The 23,146-nt window shown below is 46.4% G+C and overlaps 1 protein-coding gene across 1 annotated transcript; it reads right to left on the bottom strand.

The window, feature by feature from the left end:
* Nucleotides 1-92: 92 nt before the first annotated feature.
* SBSPON (somatomedin B and thrombospondin type 1 domain containing) lies at nt 93-22,572 on the bottom strand. Its single transcript, XM_045560431.1, has 5 exons — nt 22,273-22,572; nt 10,503-10,697; nt 4,146-4,236; nt 2,371-2,547; nt 93-248 (listed from the first exon to the last, which is right to left on the bottom strand). Exons 1-5 carry the CDS (start codon nt 22,484-22,486, stop codon nt 131-133), a joined length of 795 nt encoding a protein of 264 aa, XP_045416387.1. The 5' UTR covers nt 22,487-22,572; the 3' UTR covers nt 93-130.
* Between the last annotated feature and the right edge of the window lie 574 nt (nt 22,573-23,146).

The following is a 23,146-nucleotide window of genomic DNA, read 5'->3' as shown; positions in this document are numbered from 1 at the left end:
TCAGAGTATGACAATGATGACATGTATTCAGGGACTTTGGCGAAACAATTTTTGAAGGTTTAGGAAGCATTGAACACGACTTGATATTTATCATGTTTACAAATGCATTTTGAAACATGTATATCGCAATCTATATAAAAATAAAGCTGTGAACAGCTGGACAAGAACATTGGTCTACTTTCCGAACTTTTTTCCAAGTTCCCTGACATCGAGGATTGCCGATTGCTTGCCAATGGAGAGTTTGATTTCTGAAACGATATTTTGAAAATGTTAGTTACACTAAAAGCAAACTGCAGAAAATTCTAATTTACAGAATTATATATTGACATTTTAAAAAAATACATTGATCACACACAGAGGTTTAAAGTGCATTACAAATTAATTTTAAAAAGAAGGATCACAAACAGCGTTTCCCTTCCTTAGGTTCCTGTCAAAGCAAGTTACCAATTTTTTTTTTTTTGAGACAGAGTCTCATTCTGTTGCCCGGGCTAGAGTGCCGTGGCGTCAGCCTAGCTCATAGCAACCTCAAACTCCTGGGCTCAAGCAATCCTCCTGCCTCAGCCTCCTGAGTAGCTGGGACTACAGGCATAAGCCACCATGCCTGGCTAATTTTTTCTATATATATTTTTAGTTGTCCATATAATTTATTTCTATTTTTAGTAGAGACGGGGTCTCACTCTTGCTCAGGTTGGTCTCGAACTCCTGACCTCAAGCAATCCTCCCACCTCGGCCTCCCAAAGTGCTAGGATTACAGACGTGAGCCACCGCGCCCGGCCTGCAATTACCAATTAATCCCATCTGAGGACACCCTCATGTTGAGAGAGTAGTTTGGGGTTACGGTGTTTGCTGTTCCCCCTTGATCTGAATACAATTACTACATAAATGAAAGCGGCTTTTTCGCGTATATTTAAATTAGGAGGATCTGAACCAAATGACCTCTTTTAATCCTTTCCAACTCTTTGATTCCATAATTAAAAAAATGGGAGAAGTGGAAAGAGCAAAGCCAGATTATTAAAATTATTTATTTTTAATATTATTTTTAAACTCACTGGCACCTCAGCCAGGGTTTAAGTACTCTCTTTATGGGTACAAATTAAATTATGAATTCATTTAAAGTCAAAATATGGATGAGGTATTCAGAAAAATATTAAGTCTAAATATTAAGTTTCTATTTGATGTGAATTCCTGACCCACTTTACTGTTCATATGGTGTGCTCAGTAGAGGCCTTTAGGCGCAAGTGACTAATAAACATAAATTTAAGTTATTAAATATTAAAACATACCACGGGAATAGTAATTAACTGGAAAGGCCCATATTTTACTCTTTAGTCTGTATTTTTACTTGTTTCCACCTGACACACTTAAAACCATCATCCATGTGTGACCTACATTGCTCAGCACAAAGTTGACTCTTCTCTTAGTTACGAATAGTGTTATCAGATTTAAATGGTAAATAAGTGTAGGCTGGGATACATTTCCAGAGTGGTAAAATGTCTTGGGGGTTGATTCTTTCAGAAGATCTATAGGTTTTTATGAGGTTATGACCCTGCAGAGCTGAACCCACCATCTCAGTCATGACTTTATGACAAAGCCCCATGGAGCAGTGGTTCCAGAACTCCACTGTGTGTATGAGTGACCTGGGCAGGGGTCAGGAAACTATAACCCCCTATGAGCCAAAGCCAGCCTATCCCCTCTTTTTGTCTAGGCTGTAAGCTAAGAATGATTTTTTATGTTTTAAAAGAGAGTTAAAATCAAAAGAATAATAATATTTTGTGACACATGAAAATTATATGAAATGCAAATTTTAGTGTCTATAAATAAAGTTTTGTTAGAACACCACCAATGTTTACACAGTGTCTATGGCTGCTTTTGTGTTACAAAGTCAGAGCTGAGCAGTTGTCACAGAGACCACATGGCCTACAAAGCCAAATATCTACTCTCTGGCCCTTTACAGAAAAAGTGTTTTGACCCCTGACCTAAAGGATGATGAAAAATCTATCTCCAAAGAGTCTAATTCAGTTGGTGTGAAGTGGGGCTCGGGAATCTGCATATTTTAAATCTCCATCCCAAGAGGTTCTGATTCTAGTGGTCTTCAGAATACTGCTTTGGAGCGACCAAGTTTTTGGTGGTCATTTGGGAGCTCGATAAACCCCTGTATCAAAACTGACCCATTTATTGTGGTGTATGTCTTCTGAGTTCCACAGGGGGCACTGGCGTCCTGGACTCTGGGATTGCCAGACAGATGGCTCCTCGCTTACTGTTTTGACCCTTTGATACATTACGCACTGGCCAGCTGTCTGGGACATGGATAGGACAGGTGTCTCAGAGTGAGTAACAAGCAAAGTCCTCCCGCCAGTGTCTCCCCCTTACCCGTCAGAGTCCAGCCCGTCTCCGGAACAACGGAGGCTCACGGCGTTCATGGCCGGGGGCTGGCAGTCCACACACACTGTGTACCCCTCCCGGAGATACTGCATCCATCGGGTCAAAGGGCGGTTTTCCAGAGCGCAGTGAGGAGTCAGGGACTCTGTCTTGAACTCCATACAGTATCTAGAGCAAAGGAAGTGACAATCGCACATGCTGTCATTAGAGGTGGACTAGAGCTGCGGAAAGTCTCAGGAAAGCTGCCATCTCCAAGGGCACGTGGCAGCCTGGAGCAGGTAGCCAGTGCGTCTTCGCAAGTCACGCACCAATCCCGGAACGCCTTTAAAGTTTCCCATTTGCTGAACCATGATGACATATGACTGACAGCCACAAAGAACCTTTTTGTTCTGTTTCAATCCATAACTGAACTATCTGGCCAACACAAATTTGCAGAAGCTTGTACATCCTGTATCCTGTCTAATCGAACCATTAAATCGAGTATGGGAGTCCATGTTTTAGTAGGAAACTAGCCCTTGATGACTTTGCTGATATTTTAAAGGATTATATAAATTGAATACACACTTGCTTTAACCTGAGAACTCTTAAATGTGAGCCCAGAAGGAACAGTCCTCGACACGCAGGGCAGCGTCTGTGCTGTGCTGCCCCACAGAGGTTCCCACAGGCCTTCTCTAGACTCCCTGCCCGGCTCACCTGCATGATCAGGGTAATGAGGATGAGTTTTGGCATGAAGTCAAGCATCAGAGATATATTGGACATCTAAGATGAAAGCAGAAATGGGAAGCTGAGACATGTTTTTCTGTGACGGAGATTAGTGTCACCTTATACTGAGCTGTAGAAATGCTAACATTGTATGTGACTAGACTCTTTTAAAGGCCCCCGGGGGAGCATGTGTGAATGTTTTAGAATCTTGTACTTCAAAGCAGCACAATTTTCCAATTTTTCAAGGAAACAAAACATAGTAAAAACCCTGAGTGCTGTAGAAGAAACTTGCATTTTCAGTTCAACGGGCTAATTCCTTATCCATAGAATTATGAGTTGTAATAGGTTAAACGGAAAGTGTTTGGAGAGTCTGCTTCAAAGATCTTTTACAATGGTAGTAACTAAAGGTAACTAGTACTTTTGGTTATTGAGGTAGGAAATTCTACAATGCAGCTTCAATCAACTTCAATCAGATGGCGTAACCCAGACATCTCGTCAGTGCTATTTCCTCATTAAATGCTCATACCAATCCCATGTGGTAGGTATTAATAAATATTCCCATTATTGAAGAAGAAAAAACTGAGGTGGAACAATTTATCCAAGGTCTTATAGCTGGTGAGAGGGAGTGTGGGGATCTGAACACGCAGCCACCTGTTGTCCCTTGTCTCGTCAGAAGAGTGGACTTCGGTGAACACGGAGGGGCCTCCCATCCTGTGTCATTAGGTTTCGATAAGAAATCCTTTGAGGCAAAGTGAATGGCACCTTCAAATTCACCAAGCAGAGGTGGTACTGGAGTCAAGACGAGCACCCTTAGCATGATTGATAAAATGTCATCTCATTTTTATGCAGGGTGTTTCTTCTTGGAGCTCTGACCTCAGAGGCAAATAAATCTTTATAGCCCCACAAAAACAGCGAGGGGACAAGTACTTTCCCAACTCTGTGCTGAAGAATCGAGTTTTGTCCAAAGTCAAAGAACAAGTAACAGAAGAAGACATAATCCAACCAAGTTGATCCTATTGTATAGACTTGACTAAACAACTGAAAAAAACATTAAAACAAATTACCCGGCATCCTCCGTGTGTGCGGCCCACTGTGGGGATGCGGCTGGTCTCGTTCTCTCCTTGTTGAATGCAGAGGTAGTTATAAAGGCGGGCACTAGAAAAGGGAGAATTACACTGAATGCATGTTGCCAAAGTACTCAGAGCGACGTTCCCCAGCCTTGGTCTCCTATCTGCCTAAAGGTCCCATTTCTAATCCACGAGTCTACGGCACACCATCAGGGAGTGAAACGAGGCTAAGTTACAGTGTCCCCAGAACCAAACTCGACAAAGATTTGTGTGCCTGTACGTGGGTAGAGAGGGGAACTACAGGCCTTTGACAAACACGTTTGTCTGCAGTACAAACAAAACCAAAAAACTGCGAGAGGAAGGCTTGGAAGAAAAGCCAGGAAGAAATAAAAAGATAGGGGAGGAGGGCGGGAGTAGGGGGACAAGTAAAAAAGGTGAGGTAATAGAAAGGGAGATGGAAGGAGAGAAAGCAGACGACTGGGGAGAGAGAGGAAATGAGGAAGAAGAGCAGCAGCACGGGAGGAAGGAAGGAAGTGTGAGTCCTCCCCAAGCCTCCGCCCCCTGGATAACACCTGGCGTCAGTGCCCAGTGCCAGGAGGCACAGCTGTCCCTGTGCCAGCTCGGGGAAAGTCTGCAGCGGTCACCTTCTTCTCCCTCTCATCCTCCCAACCCTACCCTAACTCTGATACTCTCGGTTGGAGAAAAAAAAAAAGGAGCCAGGAATCCTTCCTCCAGTCTCTGCTGTCTTTAATTTTATTCTGTTGCTGTGCCTTCTTCCTATCTCATCACTAAGTCTAGGAGGCGTTCGTTGCTATATAGCACCTAGAGGTAACTTCCTGACTCCAGTCTGCTGTCAACTCAAGGGAGGCAGGGCTATGCCTTGTTCATCCCTATACCCTTCACACATTTACACACCCAGTAAAAATCTGTGCAGTGAATGAATGGGCCAAGGACTGAATGAATGAGGTCACAGCCTGCCGCCAAAATGCACAGGTCCTAGTTCCCCATGGTCTTCTGTTCCTATACTGAGTCTGGTGGCTGAGATGTCTCAACAGTCCTTTGTACCTTTTATTTTAGAAACTGGATGATCCCAGGAAGGGTAGATACAAGATGACATTGACTTGTGAGATGCCAAAGTCATCATCAACACGAGCTCAGTGGCATGAGGGTAGAGGTTCCAAAATAGATACGAAATAGATGCTTCCAGCCTACATATTGGTTTTACCTGGCTCCATACTGTCCCGAGATGACAGGCCTTAATTCTTTTTTAGATTTTCTTAATGAGGAGTCATTTTTATATTACTAGGGAATTTAAGACAAGAGCAGCCTAATAATATCAGGTAGCCACTTGCTCCCAAGAGTTGCAGGTACGGTTCTTGTCTCATGTGGTTTGGTGCCTAATCTCTCCAGTATGAAAATTATACACATCTACGCTAAACCCTAGAGCCCCAGGTGTGTGGATCGTTCTCATTGCACTGACATGTTTAATTGTTTTCCAAAGAGAGCACATCACACTTTGTAAATGTGACCGTAGATTTTGCATTTCTAAAATCCACATGTAGAAGGAAAAAGAACAAGTGAGCGCATGTATGTTAGGACCCTTCTCTGATTCTCTCAGACCTAATTATCAAAAACACAAACATCTAAAAGGTTTTTAGTTTTCCCACATACTGTTTTCATGTCTGTTCTTCAGACACATGTATTTATTCACTAAATGAAGAATAAATTTACTGCTAAATCCATGCAGCATTCTACAAGCCAGACTATCACATTTTCAGGATATGTTTCTTTTTTTTTTTTTTTTTTTTTTTTTTTTTTTTTTTTGAGACAGAGTCTCACTTTGTTGCCCGGGCTAGAGTGAGTGCCGTGGCATCAGCCTCGCTCACAGCAACCTCAAACTCCTGGGCTTAAGCGATCCTACTGCCTCAGCCTCCCGAGTAGCTGGGACTACAGGCATGAGCCACCATGCCCGGCTAATTTTTTCTATATATATTTTTAGTTGGCCAGATAATTTATTTCTATTTTTAGTAGAGACGGGGTCTCGCTCAGGCTGGTCTCGAACTCCTGACCTGGAGCGATCCACCCGCCTCGGCCTCCCAGAGGGCTAGGATTACAGGCGTGAGCCACCACGCCCGGCCAGGATATGTTTCTTTAGCTCAAAACATTTATGTTATCTCTTAATTTGTACTGCAGCTGCATATATCATCACAAAAGGTCAAAGGTAAGGTGCTTAATGTATAGCTCAGGAAAAAAATGAAGTTAAGTAGAGGAAGGAAAAATAAATAAATATATAACTTTAGTTTCTGATATAAAATTCCTATAAAACAATCTATAATAATAAAAATAACAGCTAACAATTATGCACTTCTAAATTTCCAGGTGCAATTTTAAGTCACTTTTTACGTATTAATTCATTTGATTCTCACAACCTTCTGAGACAGATTCCCCATTTCACAGGTGAGAAATTGTGGCACGGAGAGGTTATCTGTTTAAGGCTCACGTTGAAATATGGCAGAGCTAGGCAACATCTCCCAAACCATACTCTTCAGTACCCCACTCAGTACTGCACTCAGATGCAGATTATAAAGTTCCACTACTTTATGTGTCATATTTCCCATGAATTATTTAAATTTTGCTTTATTTTCTCTTTCTGTCTCCAATCACTACCCTCTATGTGTGTAGTCAGATGTAGGAAAGGAAAGGAGACATTTTTAGCCCACTGCACTCAGAGTCCCCTCAAGCCCGGCATGGCAGGGAGGGTGCAGTAGGAGAGTTGGGGTGGGGTGGGGGAGGACACATAGTGGGCAGAGTTACCCGTTACCCCCTTCCTGTCATGGCCCCTGGTATTTTACAGCCTGCTCATTTGCAAAGTAATTTCACATCATATGTTACCAATCCTCCCAAAAACTTTGTAAAGCGGTGTTACACCAATTTTATTCATCATAAAACTGAGGCTTGGAGAGGTTAGATGAACGGAAAATAAACAAAATAAGTAAGCAAGGGCCCCAACACAGAGGAGATCTTCCTTTTTTTAAGACTTAACTATCATGCTCAGTTTCACGCTCCTGGGATTGTGGTGCATCCTAAAAGCAAGCCAGTTACCCAGGGCCTGTGTCCTCCAAGTTGGCGTGGTTTGGTGGCACATCCTATTTCCCGGGCTCCTTGTCCCCACATGGGAGACCAGGAGCCTTCAGTAAACACACCAGAAGCCAGATCCCCTGGAGGTCCCCGAACCAGCACCACTTTTTACTACTCCCCACAAATTCGATTTTCATTACTTCAGAGATTTGTGCCTTCAGCTCCACTTATGCCTTTGTGTGGAAGCACGTAACCAGCTGCCCCGGGACAAAGGCTCCCAATAAACGTTAGCTCCCCTTCCTTCCCCTTTCCTGGCAACAGTATTCAAACATAATACAGTCTCTGTTCTCAGCTGATTTGCCAACTTTCCTGGCGTTCTATCAGCCTGCCATTGTCCGGTTTTACAACAACTTCCACCTCTAAGAGCGTGGCACTGAGCATACTTACTTTGAACATGAAAGTGAATTAAATTTGCTTTGAGAATTTCATAACGCCCCCTGACACAATGGGGCGTCACAAAAGCAGGCTTAGGGTCACTGGTCTATAGACAGTACAGAAGAGAATAAAATGAGAAATTGACAATTAACACCTACCTGGAAGCATACAGTTTATAAGAAGGTAAACTGATCTCCTTTTAGGAAGAAAGCACACATGAAGAACTGTCAGTAATGTGCAACAAATTCAATAATGTGGCTTTTTTTATTTGATTTTTATGATTAAAATGTAATTGCAATATACAAGGGCTGTCGGGAAAGTATCCATGTAATATGTTCCTGTTATATTAACAATGGCTGGATACTTTATGGACGGCCTTCGTACATTAAATGCAACAGGAAAAATGCATTGGCAGTTTGATCATTAATTGAGCATTAATTAGAGAGCCTTAGGGATCATGTTTCATTCACCGGCTTCACATGGCCCTTATATTTCTACTTTGTTACATGAATCTATAATCACGATTTTAGCTCTAATGATGACATTTAACAGCAAAACAATATCAAGGAGGGGGGAACCCCACAGGACTTAAAGCCATGAGATCCAGGTTTAAGTTCCAGCAGGCCTTCACACGTGCCGTCACCTCTCAGAACTCCAAAGTCCTCTTGTGTAAACCAAGGATGAGGACCTGGTACCACCTCTCTGTGGTAGGCAGAGTAACAGCCCCTCAAAGATGTCCATGTCCTAATCCCCAGAGCCTAATGTGCACTTTCTAGCCGCCAAACACGGCAAGTAAGCAGACTGGCTGCTTCTCCTGATAGGTCAGCTCTAGCTTTTAAGAGCCAGCAAAAAAAAAAAAAAAAAAATCAGTAATGCCACACAGCGTCTTCCTCCGTGAGGTGTTTCTGTTGCGTTTCTGCAGAGAGCGTGAGCTGAACGTGACTCTGTTCTATGACCGTTTCTGTGGGCAGCCACGTTAAGAGCGTGACAGGATTTCCCTGCCAGCAGAATATGACTGCGTGTCAATGAGCAGGCTCCCTCCCACCCCGCCATTTGCCTCTCCACTACCAGAACAATCTTTGCAAACCACACATCTGATTACATCGGGCCCTGCAGAACACACCCCAGAGGATTTCCAGGGCTCTTAAGGCAAAGACCAGACTCCTAAATAGGGTGTTCTCTGTGCTCCCCTCACCCCAGCCTTCCTGCGGCTTCTCATCCGGGCCTGTGCCTCCCCTGTGTTACATAAATAAGCCAAAACGCCCCTCACCATACGCTAAGATCCTTTAGCTCAAAAGCCTACCAGCACCAGACTCAAATTATTACACCTCCAGCTGTTTTAAAATAGCCAAACAAGCAGATTTTTAGCCATTTAGGGCCAGCCTGTTTTGCACACCCATGAAACTATACCCAGCATCTGCTGGCGGTTGATAGGTTAGAACTTTGTGTTATAAGACCCCACGCTGCTACTGCCCCTCAGAGTGGACCCAGAGACTCCCCACTGTGCAGCTGGATGACATCACCTTGACACTTAAGACCACTCTCCAATCCCCTCTCCCTCAGGAGTTCCTGATCCCCTTCCCCTTCTGGATGGTTCCCCTACTCCCTGGCCCACCACAAGCCTCCAGACAGCCTTGTGCTGCGAGGAACTCCCCTCCCATGCAGCCCTGTCCAAGCCCAATAAAGCTTGCTGTGTTACTGCCTCTCGTGGTCATCTCTCTTCCCTTGATCAGCCCTCAAGTCCCTCAAAGCCCCTACAAGCCCATGAGATCTGGCCACACTGGTCTGTCCTCTGGGCAGCTCTACACATCTCAGCCCCATCTCCAGGGGGGGGCCCCCGTCTCTTACTCTCCCAAGACCAAGGGGAATCCCCTCATTACACCTGCTCATAGCTCATGCACCTCTCACTACCAGTTGCGCCAATTACCGCAGCTGTAAATTTATGGGATTAATTTCCTGGTATTATCTGATTGTTTCACTTCCTCCCACTGGGCTGTGACCTGCATGACAGCAGGCATCAACTGTTATCACCATTGTTACCCTGGCACCCAGCCCAGCACCTGGCATCAAGCAGACTCTCAATAAATATTTGTCTGCTGCATAAAAGAAGGAATGAAATGACTTGATGAGGACCGTGTTGGCATGACATTGTCCACGTTCCTATGAAAAACATATGGTCTTTGCTATCCTGAGAAGTCAGTGTTTTGCCCTGTTGGATTCAATCTCAGATCAACACATCAGCCTTTTTGTTTGTTTCTTTGGAAGCTTCACCTGGCTCCCAGCTCACTGGCCCCTCCACAACCAGAGCAGTCTTTTCAGATGGCAAATCTGATCACGTCTGCCCAAATCCAGTCAGCTGGAGAGGAGAGGCAGGCGCTTTAACACAGCCACTTTTATCGTTGTTTAGAAATTTACCATTTTCCCACTATTTTCACACATGTGAGCGTGCATGATTAAACAGGAATTACAGCGGAAGGTGAATAGAGTTATCTCTACCGAACACTTGCCGTCCTGTGTGAAATATCAGATAGCATCCTATCTGAAGCCCTTACCACCGGCTGGACTGAGTTCACCAAAACCCACAGGCACGTGGTTTGTTTCCGTACTGAGTCCATGCACCATCAGGCTATCAAACACACCGAGGGAACACGGGAGAGGCAGGCATTTGTGCAGCTGGCCATACTTCCTTTATTAAGCACTTCCCGAGCTTCCTATCTCCTGCGTGCAGACTGGCCCATCCCACTCCCTGCAGCGCATGGAACTTTCCCCGCACAGCACACGGATGCTGTGGCCAAAAAGCCATCCAAGGGAACAAAAGCGGCAACCGCGAAGCGTCAGTACCGAAGGCGTGCCCGCAGTCCTGGCCCTGCGGCGTGGAGTACTCCAGGCAGCCGGCTCGCTCCTCCAGGGGCGGGCAGGGCGCCCCGCCGTTCTGCGGCTCCTGCCGCACCGAGCGCCTCCGCACGCGGGTGGTGGGCCTGCACCGGTCTGCGCAGCCACTCCAGGGGCTCCACTCCCCCACGGAGCACGGGCGAGCTGCAAAACAGCACAACGGGACGCTCCCCTGAGTAAACCCAGCCAGCCTGCCGGGCCGCTCGCGCCAACGCAGACGGTGAGGTTTAGCCCCAGTAACCTTCACCTTGACCCAGCCCTGTGTCCGGAGAACACAAAGCCTCAGCAGGTCCTAGTTGGCGCTGACTTCACCTGTACCCGCCTAACTGATAGCCCGTTAGAGGCAACTGGGTATCCCGGGATCCCCAAGGGGCATCTGAGCCGGGGACACGCACCCAAGTATGTGAGGCGGATGCCTTCGGGGTACGTCCTCAGACTCCCCCGGCTGACATCAGCTCTTTGCTTTTGTTTGTCCTTGATATTGACTTTACTCGTCTCCGCTCACAACATTTTTATTATAACAGTAACACACTCTCATTGTAGAGAACACGAAGTATAAAAAAGGAAATGTACTTCGCCCACCAATGATCCCATCACCCAAGCAGGTCGATTCTTACCAGCAAAGGTGTCTCTGTAAGAAACATGGCTTGGGGCTACACACAGGGACCCCTACACTTTAGGTTTCTCCTGTGTGCTCTATTCTCATTCTCCATGACTCACAGGCTCATAAACTATGAGTGTGGGAGTTTAGAGATGACCAGCCAGAGCCCAGAGAGGTAAAGAGTGCCCATGGCCACGCGGGAAGGGGCAGTGCGGGACAAGAATGTGGCATGGAGTCTTGTTCTTTCTGTCAGACCACACGTCTCCAGGTCTTTGGTCAGCTCAGAGCTGAGTGTGCTACGCTGCTCCCTGGAGTCCAGGAATATGTCTGAGGATTCACCTGATGGGCAAGCCAAGTCGGTCCTTGATTCTGAAAAATCCAATTACCAAATCTGGAGATGGAATTAAAAAATGCAATTTCCTCACCATGACTGTAAAATCAAAGTGGTTTCACATTTAACTTTCCCATTGAAAGTTCTGATGAGTCTTTTATAATAAAAGGACTGTAATGAGATTTTTTTAAATGGAATGATTTCCGGACTTGAAATTAAATATGAGAAAAGGAAAGAACAAGAAGACAAAAGGTGTGTCTCTGAACTAAACACCAAGCTTTTTTCTTCACAAAGTGTGACCCACTTTCCCTATTACCGTCACACTTTGAAGTTCACAGTGTTTTTGACAAGAAAGCACTCTGGCTTCTTTGAGCACTTGATTTGGACTTCTGACAGTTTGTACTTGAAAACACACTCGAGTTCAGGGCTCGTGGTTTTCAGAGAACATGTTATTTGGTGACACACAGCCACCTCTGACATGAAAAGGGCCACACACAACATAATTCAAAAATTTTAATACTGTTTTAAAACATGCTTTCATTCATCATCTAAAAACCCATAAGGTATCACATGTCAACTACCTAAAGAAGCAAGAATGAGCCACGTCAGAGTTCATTCCTAATATCCGCCGTGCATACATCTTTTGGAAAATCAGTAACAGGTCACTTCCTGCTCTTGTCATCTCTTGTTGACCTTTCCTTTTTTATTTTCATTATTTCATGATTTCACGGGCCCATTGAACCAGAAGGCATTTAAAGAGCTCCCCTAAGTTGTGAGCTGGTTGAGGACTACTTCCATCCTTAATTCTTTCAATACCGCTCTTCCTCCCCAAAACCTCTTCATCCCTGAGTCTAGCTAGTCCTGCCAGGATGTGTTGAACTTGAACAACACTCAATAATACATGCAAAAGAATGCAGTTGTTTCAAAGAAAGATTAACATTTGGACATCACCATAAAATTTTGCCACGGCATTAAGTCAGAATAAGGCCTTGGGTCAGACTCTGTCCATATGGTAAAAGGTGGCCCTGGGGAGAGATTTCTGGCTGAATTTAGCCCCCTAAGGTTTCTTCATCATTTGTGTCCAATGCCCCGTATTTGTTTATTTCATTTGGTTTGGTCCCACAATTGAAGTCCTCAAAATCACAAAATCATTGCATCAATTGTTGTTCCTATTAGTTAAGATTTGTCCTGGGCAAAATGCTATTTCCTGTTTTTCCATGACTTTAAAAGCCCCAGAAAGAGAATTGGAAAGTTCTAGGGTCCAGGACAACATCTGATGGCCTCACTGTAAGACAAAATAAAAACTCACAGAGAATTATGTGAATAAAAAGGCGTTCCACAAAATATTTTGTATTGGCAGAGTAATCTGGAGTATTTATTCCTTTTCTGCACCAAAGATTCTATTCCTGACTAGCTCGTGAACTTTTGATTATTTGGATCACAAGCCATTGTAAATCACGAGATCTTTGGTCTCGGAAGTTAAGGGAAGTACAGAACTTCTGGTAGATTTATTACCACAAGCCATATATTACAGCTACATGACACAAATTTCCTTCTGAACTATTCCATAGTATTCTTGTCCTCTTTCCTACTGAAGCTTATCTAGTTCACATCTACATATAACATATAAAAATATTCTTTCTTAAAATCTGACCTTTTCAATCTTCACAGCTAGTTTCACCAGTTGTTAGTAGAGCAGACAGACTGTGGTACCCGTGAATGGCATGATTACCTGTGATTGTTTGTCACAGCTTTCTGAGTGCTTAATAGTTAGAATTGGATGGCACCATCCACCCCTTTTAGGGGAAGGAAGCCTAGATTTAATGGGTGCCAGAAACCTTGGCAAGCTCACTGTTTTCTTTTTTTCTTCTTTGTTTCAACACAGCCTACTATTTAGGTGGAGTTTTCCCAGGAGCAGCCCAGGAGACATGGATTGAATGTAAGTAATTTGTGTGGGAGGCAATCCCATGAAGCACCATAAGGGAGCAGAGAAGAGACAGAGAAGCAGACATAGCTGGGCACAGTGTTGCACACCTGTAATCCCAGCCATTCTGGAGGCTGAGGTGGGAGGATTGCTTGAGGTCAGGAGTTTAAGGCCAGGCTCAGCAATATAGCAAGACCCCCTACATCTAAAAAAATTAAAATAAATGCATTAAAAAATTTTTTTAAAGAGAAGCAGACATAGAAGAGAACAGAGACATAAAATAGACATCTAAGTTCCTACTGTAGGCCAGGTGGGCACCTCCAGCTCTCAGCTCGCTGGAGAGTGAGATAATGGATATAGACCCAGAGTGTAAGGAATTATCAAGTCCCTCCTGATTTACTAATAGTCCCCCTTTCTTGAGAGCTTTCCAATTATCAGATATCTCTGTCACGGCCAGAAGAGACTGGCCAAGAACAAAACATTTATATATTTTTGTAACCAGTCTGCATATAGAAATAGGATACATTGTCACATGTCCTAACAGGGACAGTCACATCCAAGTACAATTACCTTAACAGATGCATCACTAATTTTTTATTTTTAATAGATGACTTAAACTCCCTCATTTCATTTATATTTCATTTGACATCCAAACTGCCTGCTGTGACCTACAACGTCCCATGTGACCTGGCATCTGCCTGACCCTGGGCTCTCAGCTGGAGTGCCCTCCTCCAAGTTCCAGCCATACGGACCTCTTTACCCCTTAACATACCAAGCTCTTTCCCTCGGTGGGAGCTTTGTACGTGTTTTTGCTCTTTGGGGGATGATGTTCTTCCCAAGCTGGGCATGGCTGAGTCCCTCTGGGTCCCAGGTGAACTGTCTCCTCTTCAGGGAGTCCTCTTCTGGCCAGCTTTTCTAAGTAGTTTCCAGCCCCATTATACACACACACACAACGATTTCCCCTCAGAGCTTGGCGTTCCTTGCCTTGTAGCATCTCCCTCATTTATAACTACGTATTTGTTTTGTTTATTTTTGTCCCCAAGGATCATGATAGTTCTTCATTTCATGCCTAGTACTTGGCACATGGTAAGTGCTCAGCAAATATTTGTTGAATAAATGAATGAATGAATGAATGAATGAGATGGCATTGGGCAAATTCCTCCTCCTCCCTAAATAATGTTCTGACTCTGATCTGCTCCTATCATTAGTTAGAAGCCAACGGACTGATGGAGGCTCCAGAGAGGGAGGGACAGGAGCAAGTCAGAAATGCCCACAGCCAAAACCACGGGAATTCTGAGCCTGGCCCAGAGTCGTCTGGGAACGGGCGGTCCCAAAGGGGCTGTCCCAAAGGGTGTCCGGTGGAGGGAGCCTCTTTCTGTGCCTTAAAGTTAGGTAGATCCCAGCTTCTCACAAGTCCTCCACATCCTTCCTAATCCATTCGTATCTCCTGCCAGTACCACATCTTGTAAGTATGAATAACAAGCCTCTTTAATTTTATTATCTGTGGCGTGAAATGGCATTTCCTTTATTTGATCCAAATTTCTCTCACTCAAGAATTTCAGAATATGGTGAAAAAAAATATCTGTGCTTATCTTTTCTGTGTCATGTTCTTACTGTTTTGGAAGGTCCCTTTCCCTCCCAGCCAGACTTTTCAGATTCATGTCTGCAGCTTTGGGGCCCATCTGTCTAGACACTTGGCATCTCACAATTGCTACTGGGCTTTCTCTAGACCCGTTCACAGCTTGGTGAATGTGCCAGCCAGAACAAGACACCCTATTCTCAGGCTTTAGGTACCAAAGGGTCACTTAAAAAATGTTTTTTTCAAACGTTTTTCTTAGCAATGTCAAATATACACACACACATACACATACACACAGCAACAAATTGAGCAGATAGAGCCATTCATTTTATATAGTTTGGATTATTTCTTCTTCAATGTAAGGCCTCACTCTTGTTTTCACGTGGCAGTGTCTCCTTGGTTAATCGCAGAGACTCAAGCACTCTCTTTTGTAATCTAGCCCTGCCTGTTTGGCTTTTTGCCACCTAAAAGTTTAAGGCCACCCACGAGCAAGTGCTTTCTCCCTCACGTTGCTAAGTTCAAACAGTCTTCATCATTTCTCAGGAAATATTCTTCTCACACCTTACCCACAGCAGTACCCATGCAGACACAGCTGTTGTTTCGTGATATTCTCTGGATGAAAAATAACACCCCCAACACACACACACATACACACACACACCTCATGGTGACATAATTTTAAGTATGTGTCATCTGCCTCTCTCTCTTTCCACATGTATATTCTTTTCTGTGGAACCATATCAAAGCTTCTCTGAAACTCAAAGGAGACTATATTGCCCAGGTGCCTATTGCCCCTGCAGAAAGCTCAGATATTTTTTTTCTTGCAGGAACCATGTTATCTGAGCCCCAATAGTTTTTTTTTCTTTCAAGACATTAACTGGGCCAGGTGCAGTGGCTCACGCTAACACTCTGGGAGGCCAAGGCGGGAGGATTGCTTGAGTTCAAGAGTTTAAGACCAGCCTGAGCAAGATACCCTGTCTCTACTAAAAATAAAAAAATTAACCAGGCATTGTGGTATGTGCCTATAGTCCCATCTACTCAGGAGGCTGAGGCAGCAGGATCGCCTGAGCCCAAGAGCGTGAGGTTGCTGTGAGCTAGGGTGACGCCATGGCACTCTAACCCAGGTGACAGAGTGAGACTCTGTCTCAAAAAAAAAAAAAAAAAAAAAAAATAGACATTAACTGGACTAGTTCCTGAAATGCCAGCAAGACAAAGAAGTGAACTGCCTCATTAAATGGATAGAATTTTACACACCATGTTAGCCCAGGGGGAAAAAAAAAGAAGATATGAATGAAAAAGGTAATGATGCTTTTTTTCTGAGTGGCAGGTTTCCAGGTGAGTTGTTTTCTTCTTTTACGCATTTCTGTATTTTCCAAATTTTCAGCAACAAGTGTATTGTAAAAGGAAGGAAAACCTTTTAAAATGGAAATATGGTCACACCCCAGATGGCAGTGGCCCCTGAAGCCAGGGATAACATCCTCTAGGTGGAATAAATGCTCCTGTTCTTTTAAGGAGCATTATGAAATGGCATCGTGATAGCCTTGAGGGGGTTGCAAGGAGGAGCAAGACACACTCTGCCCTCGAGGAGCACAGCGTGGATGGAGAGAGGCTTGCGCACTCTGCGGGTGTGTATTTGGGGCCTACCCTGCAAAGTACACAGCTTCTCATAAACCCTTATTTCCCAGAGGCAGAAAAACATCTAGCTTACAAGGGTGGGCTCTGGATCCAGATTACCTGGGTTTGAATCTCGCCTCATCACTTATTAGTGGTGTGACTGTGGACAAGTTACCTAACCTCTGTGTGCTTCTCTTACCTTGCCGGTAAAATGAGACCAAAATGAGGAATAACTTCAGCAGGTTGTGAAATCCAACTAAGGGAAAAGCTGTGAAGCGCCCGGGAGAGTGCCTGGCAGAGCGGACACGCTGGGTAAGCGTTAACAACTTCACCCTCCTTCACTGCACACGGAGGGCTGCAGCCAAGTTCTGTTAGTCAAGTCGTTTTGAATACTGGCTCCAGGCCCTGCTCACTTTTTCTGCAAAGTCAAAGGCAGGGGAAGCCACAGGGGCGTCTCTGTTCTGGCTCCTGTAAAGCCACAACTTTCTAAATCCTCATAGACTGTGAAATCCTTCCTTTGGGTGAGTTTTGGAGCCCATATTTTCAAGCATGGGCCCCCTTTCCTCACCAGATATGACATCATCAGATTTTGGCCAGTGTGTTTCTTAGACTCCCTGGAAATCTAGAAGACACTGGCCCACATAGGCTGCTCAGTATTTGTCCTGCTTCCACTTGGGTTAATTTTTACCCTTTCTTTAAGTTGCTCATCAATGATCTAATGTAACCTACTGTTTGCATAGAATGGAAACTCAAGGAACACAACTGGTAAGTTAGAGACCGGGGTATTATGCACCTGATAATCAAGTCTCCCAAGAAGTTCTTCCAGGCCAGAGTGGCTTGGATCTGTTCCCCTACTCTACTTGTCCCCATCCATGGGCAGACACACCCAATGGGGAATATTCCATCCTTTTCTTCATGGAGATGGAGATGTGATACAACCTCGATGTTAAAACCCAAGCCATGATCATAATGAGATTTTCTAAGATAATTCGTTTCAGGACAGATTTCCTTGGCAGTTTAGTAATTCTATAGATGCAATAACAATCATATTTTTACATGAGTTAAAAAAAAAACCCAAAACAAAAGTTTCTGCTTAGAAAAAGAAATGCCATCTCATTTCTTAGCCACACTAAAAAAAAAAAAAAAAACCAAAAAAACACGTTTGTCAAGATGAAAAAATCAGAAGGAACAGAAAAGTAAAGCATGTCGAGGTCAGGAGTTCGAGACCAGCCTGAGATAGAGTGAGACCTCGTCTCTACTAAAAATAGAAAGAAATGATTTGGACAGCTAAAAATATATATATAAAAAAAAAATTAGCCAGGCATGGTGGCACATGCCTGTAGTCCCAGCTACTTGGAAGGCTGAGGCAGGAGGATGGCTTGAGCCCAGGAGTTCGAGGTTGCTGTGAGCTAGGCTGACGCCACGGCACTCTAGCCCAGGCAACTTAGCAAGACTCTGCCTCAAAAAAAAAAAAAAGGAGACGCAAAGCATGCTTAGCTATGCTGACTCAGTTAAATTTTCTATTCACTTGAATGTAATATCAGCCAAAAGAGGCTTTGGGCAGCAACAATAGGTAATATAACATTGGGTAAGAAGGAGAAGAGATTCTAAGAGGCAGAATGATTCTCTATGCAGAGAGTAACTAGGGGCTCTGAGATGCTGAACCAACTTGATTTATCTAGAAACAAATTATAGCCATGAATTGGCACAAATGGATGCTGATGGCATCTTGAAATCCAATCTCAGCTCTGCTCATTCGTGTTAACCTGAGTGATGGGAACCCTGGGAAAGTATCAGCTGCTGCATCTGTAATATGCTAATACAGGTCAACAACATCTTTGCCCAAACCCTGGAGGCAGATGAGTTTCACAATTCAGGATGAGCTAGAGCCCATTCTTTGAAGTGAAGTATCACAAGAAAGGAAAAACAAGCACCATGTCCTCGCCATCAAATTGGCACTAACAAATTGGATCAGCACTTAGGTGCTCACATAGAAGTAATATTCATCAGGTGCTGGGTGGGAGGGAGGGGGTGGAGGGGAGGGGTAAATTCATAACAGATGGGTCCGGAGCGCACTGTGTGGGGGATGGGGCACGCTTGTAGCTCTGGCTTGGGGGATGCAAAGGCAATATATGTAACCAAAATGTTTGTACTCCCATAATATTCTGAAATTTAAAAAAAAGAAAAGAAATTTTAAAAAATTGCCATTACAAAAAAAAAAAAAGAAAGGGAATACAGTGCACGTACCTTTCAGTGGGTGTCCCCTCTCTGCACCAGGGTCAGAGGAAGCTTCTTACAACAACATGTTAATATTTTAGAGGCAAAATATACTCACACTAAATGGAATAAACAAAGATTATCAATAACCTTTCATCAGGTCAGGTCAGGTGAGATTTTTGCCACCAAGGGAGTTATGAAAAAACTTTCATACTTCAGCACTTTTTGGATTTGGGGACTGTCGATAAGCAATTGTGGACCCGACCTGCCTTTCTTACAGAATTGCTGGGAGGATCAAAAGAGACAAAGTACGTAAGTACCTGTCGCATGGCAGGAGTCGAATAAAAGATATTTATGATTTAATATTAACAAATATAAATTATAGCAACATGTCATAAAATTATGTAAATATTTAATCAAATAGAATGTTCACCAGTGTCCCCTGGTGCTACGAGCTGGCCAACAGTACACTTGCTGAGTGCCTGCTCCACGCCAGCCAACGCTCTGCGCTTTCCAGGCATTCCCCCTTCCACCAACTCCGCAGTCCTTCGTGGTGGCTTTAGCATTCCCCTTTTATAAATGAGCTCGCTACTCTAGGCCCCACGAGGTTCTCTGAACTCACAAAGCCCGTAGGTGACAGGGGAAAGGTTGAATGCAGGATTCTGGCTTTAGGGGCAAAATCGAGGCATTCAGGTTACTTTTGGGGAAAAAAATCACAAATAGGTATCTGGAGGGTAGACTGTGAGAAGGGAAGGCTGTGTTCTAGGAGTTGCCCCCAACCAGTTCCAGCTGCCCGGTCAGCTCTGAGCCTGGCAGGCGGCGTGTCAGTGGCGCTTGTCCAGGGCTCAGCAGGCCGGGCCTCTCGGCTCTGCGCCCTTCGCTGTCACCCTCAGCCCTGACGGATGAGCAGGCTCAGTCTCACCCGTGGCCAGCTTCCAATTGTCTCTATTTTCTTCCTCCCCTCACGAGAAACTCCAGGCACAGAGAATTTACCAAGGAGGAGCATTTTTCGGTCCCACGCCTGCTTCTGTCTAGGCCTGCAAGGTCCTCTGTTAGCTCTGGGGAAGGGAATTTCGGGCTCCTGAACATGCTCCTTTTAAAATTCTCTCTAACACCATCTCCTTTTCTGCCACTCACGGCTCCTCTCCCAGGCACACACTTGCAGTGGTTTCTAGTTCTTCGTGATTTGATCAGACCATCTCTTCTCTTCTACGCTTACCCTCTAAATCCCCACTATTTCTACCTCCTAGATCGAAAATAAGGGATTTCATTTTCTCTCTCTCTCTCTCTCTCTTTTTTTTGTTTTGAGACACAGTCTTGTTGCCACAGGTAGAGTGCCGTGGCATCATCATAGCTCACAGCAACCTCAAACTCCTGGGCTCAAGCGATGATTCTGCCTCAGCCTCCCGAGTAGCCGGGACTACAGGCATGCGCCACCATGCCCGGCTAACTTTTTTCTATTTTTAGTAGGGACAGGGTCTCGCTCCTACTTAGGCTGGTTTCAAACTCCTGAGCTCAAATGATCCTCCCACCTCAGCCTCGCAGAATGTTAGGATTATAGGCATCACCCCCAGCCAAGGGATTTCTTTTTGACCAAATAAAGACTTTGAGGGTTTTGCAACTTGTTAGCACTGCTAGGCCTCACTAGAAAGCAAATTCTTCTCATGACACACCCTGTCTTTCCCCATCCCTCAGATGTGCCTGAATCTCCAGATCTAGCTGCCTGCACCATCTGTCCTGGTCACCATTTTAGCTCAAGCAAGCCGACATCCACAGTGACTGCTGGACCTCGACGTTAGGCCTCCCGCCTACAGCCCACCTCTCCCTCCTCCTAGAAAGCCTCCTTCTCATTCCCTAGGCCCAGGCGAGCCCAGGACTTCCTCTGGGAAGTCTTCCTTGAATTCCTTGGGTCTTTGAAGTGTTCCCTCCCAGAGAACCTATGTTGGTGCTAAGCACGATGCACGTAGTTTTGCACATGTTGCCCGGCTAGACTGGGAACTGCTAGAAAGCAGAGACAGCATCTGTGTCATGTTCCTGTCCCTGTGCTTACCACAGATCTGGGCACATTATCTGGGTCACGTGAATCCTGTAGTTGCCTTTAAAATACACGCAAGCCCCTCATAGGAGAGTGACTCTGCCACACTGAGAGCTTTGCCTGGGTCCTCCAGGTAAATGAGGATGACAGTTTCGGATGCAGAGAGGAGACACCTGCCTCAAGGGCACTGCATTTCCTAAAGAGCAGACGCTTCCATCTTACCCTGGCCACGGAGCAGGAAAGGGAAAGAAGCTTATCAAAAGGAATGTCAATATGCACTGGTAAATCATTAGCTTTCAACCAGGGTCGAAAAATCTTTAAGCTTGTCAGCTGTGTTCCGTCAGCATCAGGTCTGCGCACCTGCAGAGGCAGGCGGGTGCTTCTCCCCAGTGGGCAGCCGGCGCCCCAGGGAACGACACAGCCCAGAGACGCTGGGTATCCTTGAGTGCCAACCCCAACATCTCTGTGCGGCTCTGGGGATGATGAGATTAACCAGGAGCAGGGCTACTTTTATTTCCAGAGCTGGCTTCTCTCAGGCACACCTTGTTCCTCAAGACTATACTCACCATTTCTTCCTGTATCTTTTACTTCAATTAAAACAACATTTATTGAGCCCTTCACAGGGGCAAGGAACCATGAGATACTGTGGGAAATTTAAAGAGGAACAAAACTGATCCTAAAGGAAAATGAGCAAGATTAAAACATTTTTTTGAGACAAAATCCTTATCATGCTGTATAGATAAAAGTGAATTCCAAGAACACACTGCACACCTCGTATGAGGAAGGGCTGTGCTACTTGTTGGGGTCCAGAGGTGAGGACAACCTTGGTCCTTTAAAAACTTGCTCTCCAGAGGACAGTACCCTCCCAGAGCAAGACCAGGCACCAAGCAGGATGACTGCACATTCCTGCCCTCATCACCCCTCACCAGTCCAAAAGACCCCTGAGAGTTAACAGAAGGAAAGTGGGGGGACCTGGCCTGGGTCGTGCCCTGTAACCTCTCAGTGTCATCTCTCCATCCTGGAGCTGGTCCCCCCAGCTGGAGTTCCTGAGTCGCAGGATTCATCGAAGAGGTGGCCCCACACCCTTCCAGGGGAACAGAGGCCCCTTCCCTCCAGGCTCTGGTGAGGAGGGTGCTTCCGGATGGAGAGGGCGGGGAGACCCTGGATGGTAGAGGCTGGGGAGCGCCCGAATGCAGAGTCTAGGGTTCGGCTGGGTGGAGGGGACAGGGGGACCCTGGGATGAATGGAGCCGGGTGTACCTGTTCGGCGGTGGCTGGGATGGGCGGGGATGGAGGGCTGGGAGGGAAGGCGCTGGGGGACGCCTGGCTCTGGGGCCGCGGTCCTTGGCACCGCGCCCGCCCCGTGCCCGTCGGCTGCGAGCGAACGGCCGGCGCCCCACGCTCGGCCTGGCCACCCACCTGGGCATGCCCTGTCGTAGTCGAAGCAGCAGTCCCCGGTGAGGCGACAGGCTTGGTCGCAGAAGCAGGTCCCGTAGACCCTGTCCAGCCTCCAGCCGTGGGCGAAGCAGGCGGGGTCCCGGCCGGGGCAGCAGCGCCCAGCCTCCGCGCAGCCGGCCAGGGCCCCGGGCCACAGCCGCGCCAGCGCGCACAGCGCCATCCACAGGGCCCTCATGGCGTCGCGACGGGCCCGGGGCAAGTGCTCCGCTCCTCCGAGAGCCGCCGAGGCCCCGAGCTGCCCGAGCGGCACAGCCCGGCCCTGCCCGGCGCCCGCCCCCGCCCCCGCGCGGCCCCTCCCCGGCCTCGGCGGCGCCCGTCGGCCCGGGCTGCGGGGCGGCCGCCCCTGCCCAGGTGGGGACGCGCCCGCCGTCGCGACCCGGGCGCCGCCCCCTCCCCGCTGCCGGCCCCCGCGCCCCCGCCCCGGCCCCGGGGGACCTCGCGGCCCGGGCGGGGAGGGGAAAAGCGGGTGTTCGGGGCGGGGGAGGGGACAACCGGGAGCCAGGCCGGGGCGGCCACATTTCCTGGCCCCAAGCTCTGCTTCCTAACCTCTGGGGACGGGCATTTTCACTCTAAAGGCACGCGACGAAGAGCGCCCGACGTGCACCAAATGGGTGTCACCAGCACCCTGCACGCGGGCCACCCTGCCTTCGCCCGGGAGAGTCCGCTCTGCATTTTCCCGCTCACCAACCCTCTGAGCCCCGCGGGCCACAGAGAAGCGGGGAGATAAGACCAAGGAAGCATCCTTTCCTTCTGCCACATTTGTGTAATGGGATTTTTCTGCCCAAGGAAAAATGCCACTTTGCTCCACTTAAGAGGCAATTAATGAATATGAAGG

Source organism: Lemur catta, chromosome 9 (genome assembly GCF_020740605.2).
Source record: "Lemur catta isolate mLemCat1 chromosome 9, mLemCat1.pri, whole genome shotgun sequence".
NCBI lineage: Eukaryota > Metazoa > Chordata > Mammalia > Primates > Lemuridae > Lemur > Lemur catta.
Note: the sequence above shows the minus strand (reverse complement) of the source record. Positions and strands in the feature narration are given on the sequence as shown.

What these genes read in the sequence shown, in the direction of transcription:
- SBSPON (XM_045560431.1), bottom strand. Translation starts at nt 22,486, where the DNA reads ATGAGGGCCCTGTGGATGGCGCTGTGCGCGCTGGCGCGGCTGTGGCCC. An exon ending in GGACTGCGGGCACGCCTTCG is followed by an intron (nt 4,237 to 10,502) that starts GTACTGACGCTT and finishes TCCCTTTTCTAG; the next exon opens with TGCCCGCCTTTATAACTACC. An exon ending in GACGGGCTGGACTCTGACGG is followed by an intron (nt 249 to 2,370) that starts GTAAGGGGGAGA and finishes ATATCGTTTCAG; the next exon opens with AAATCAAACTCTCCATTGGC.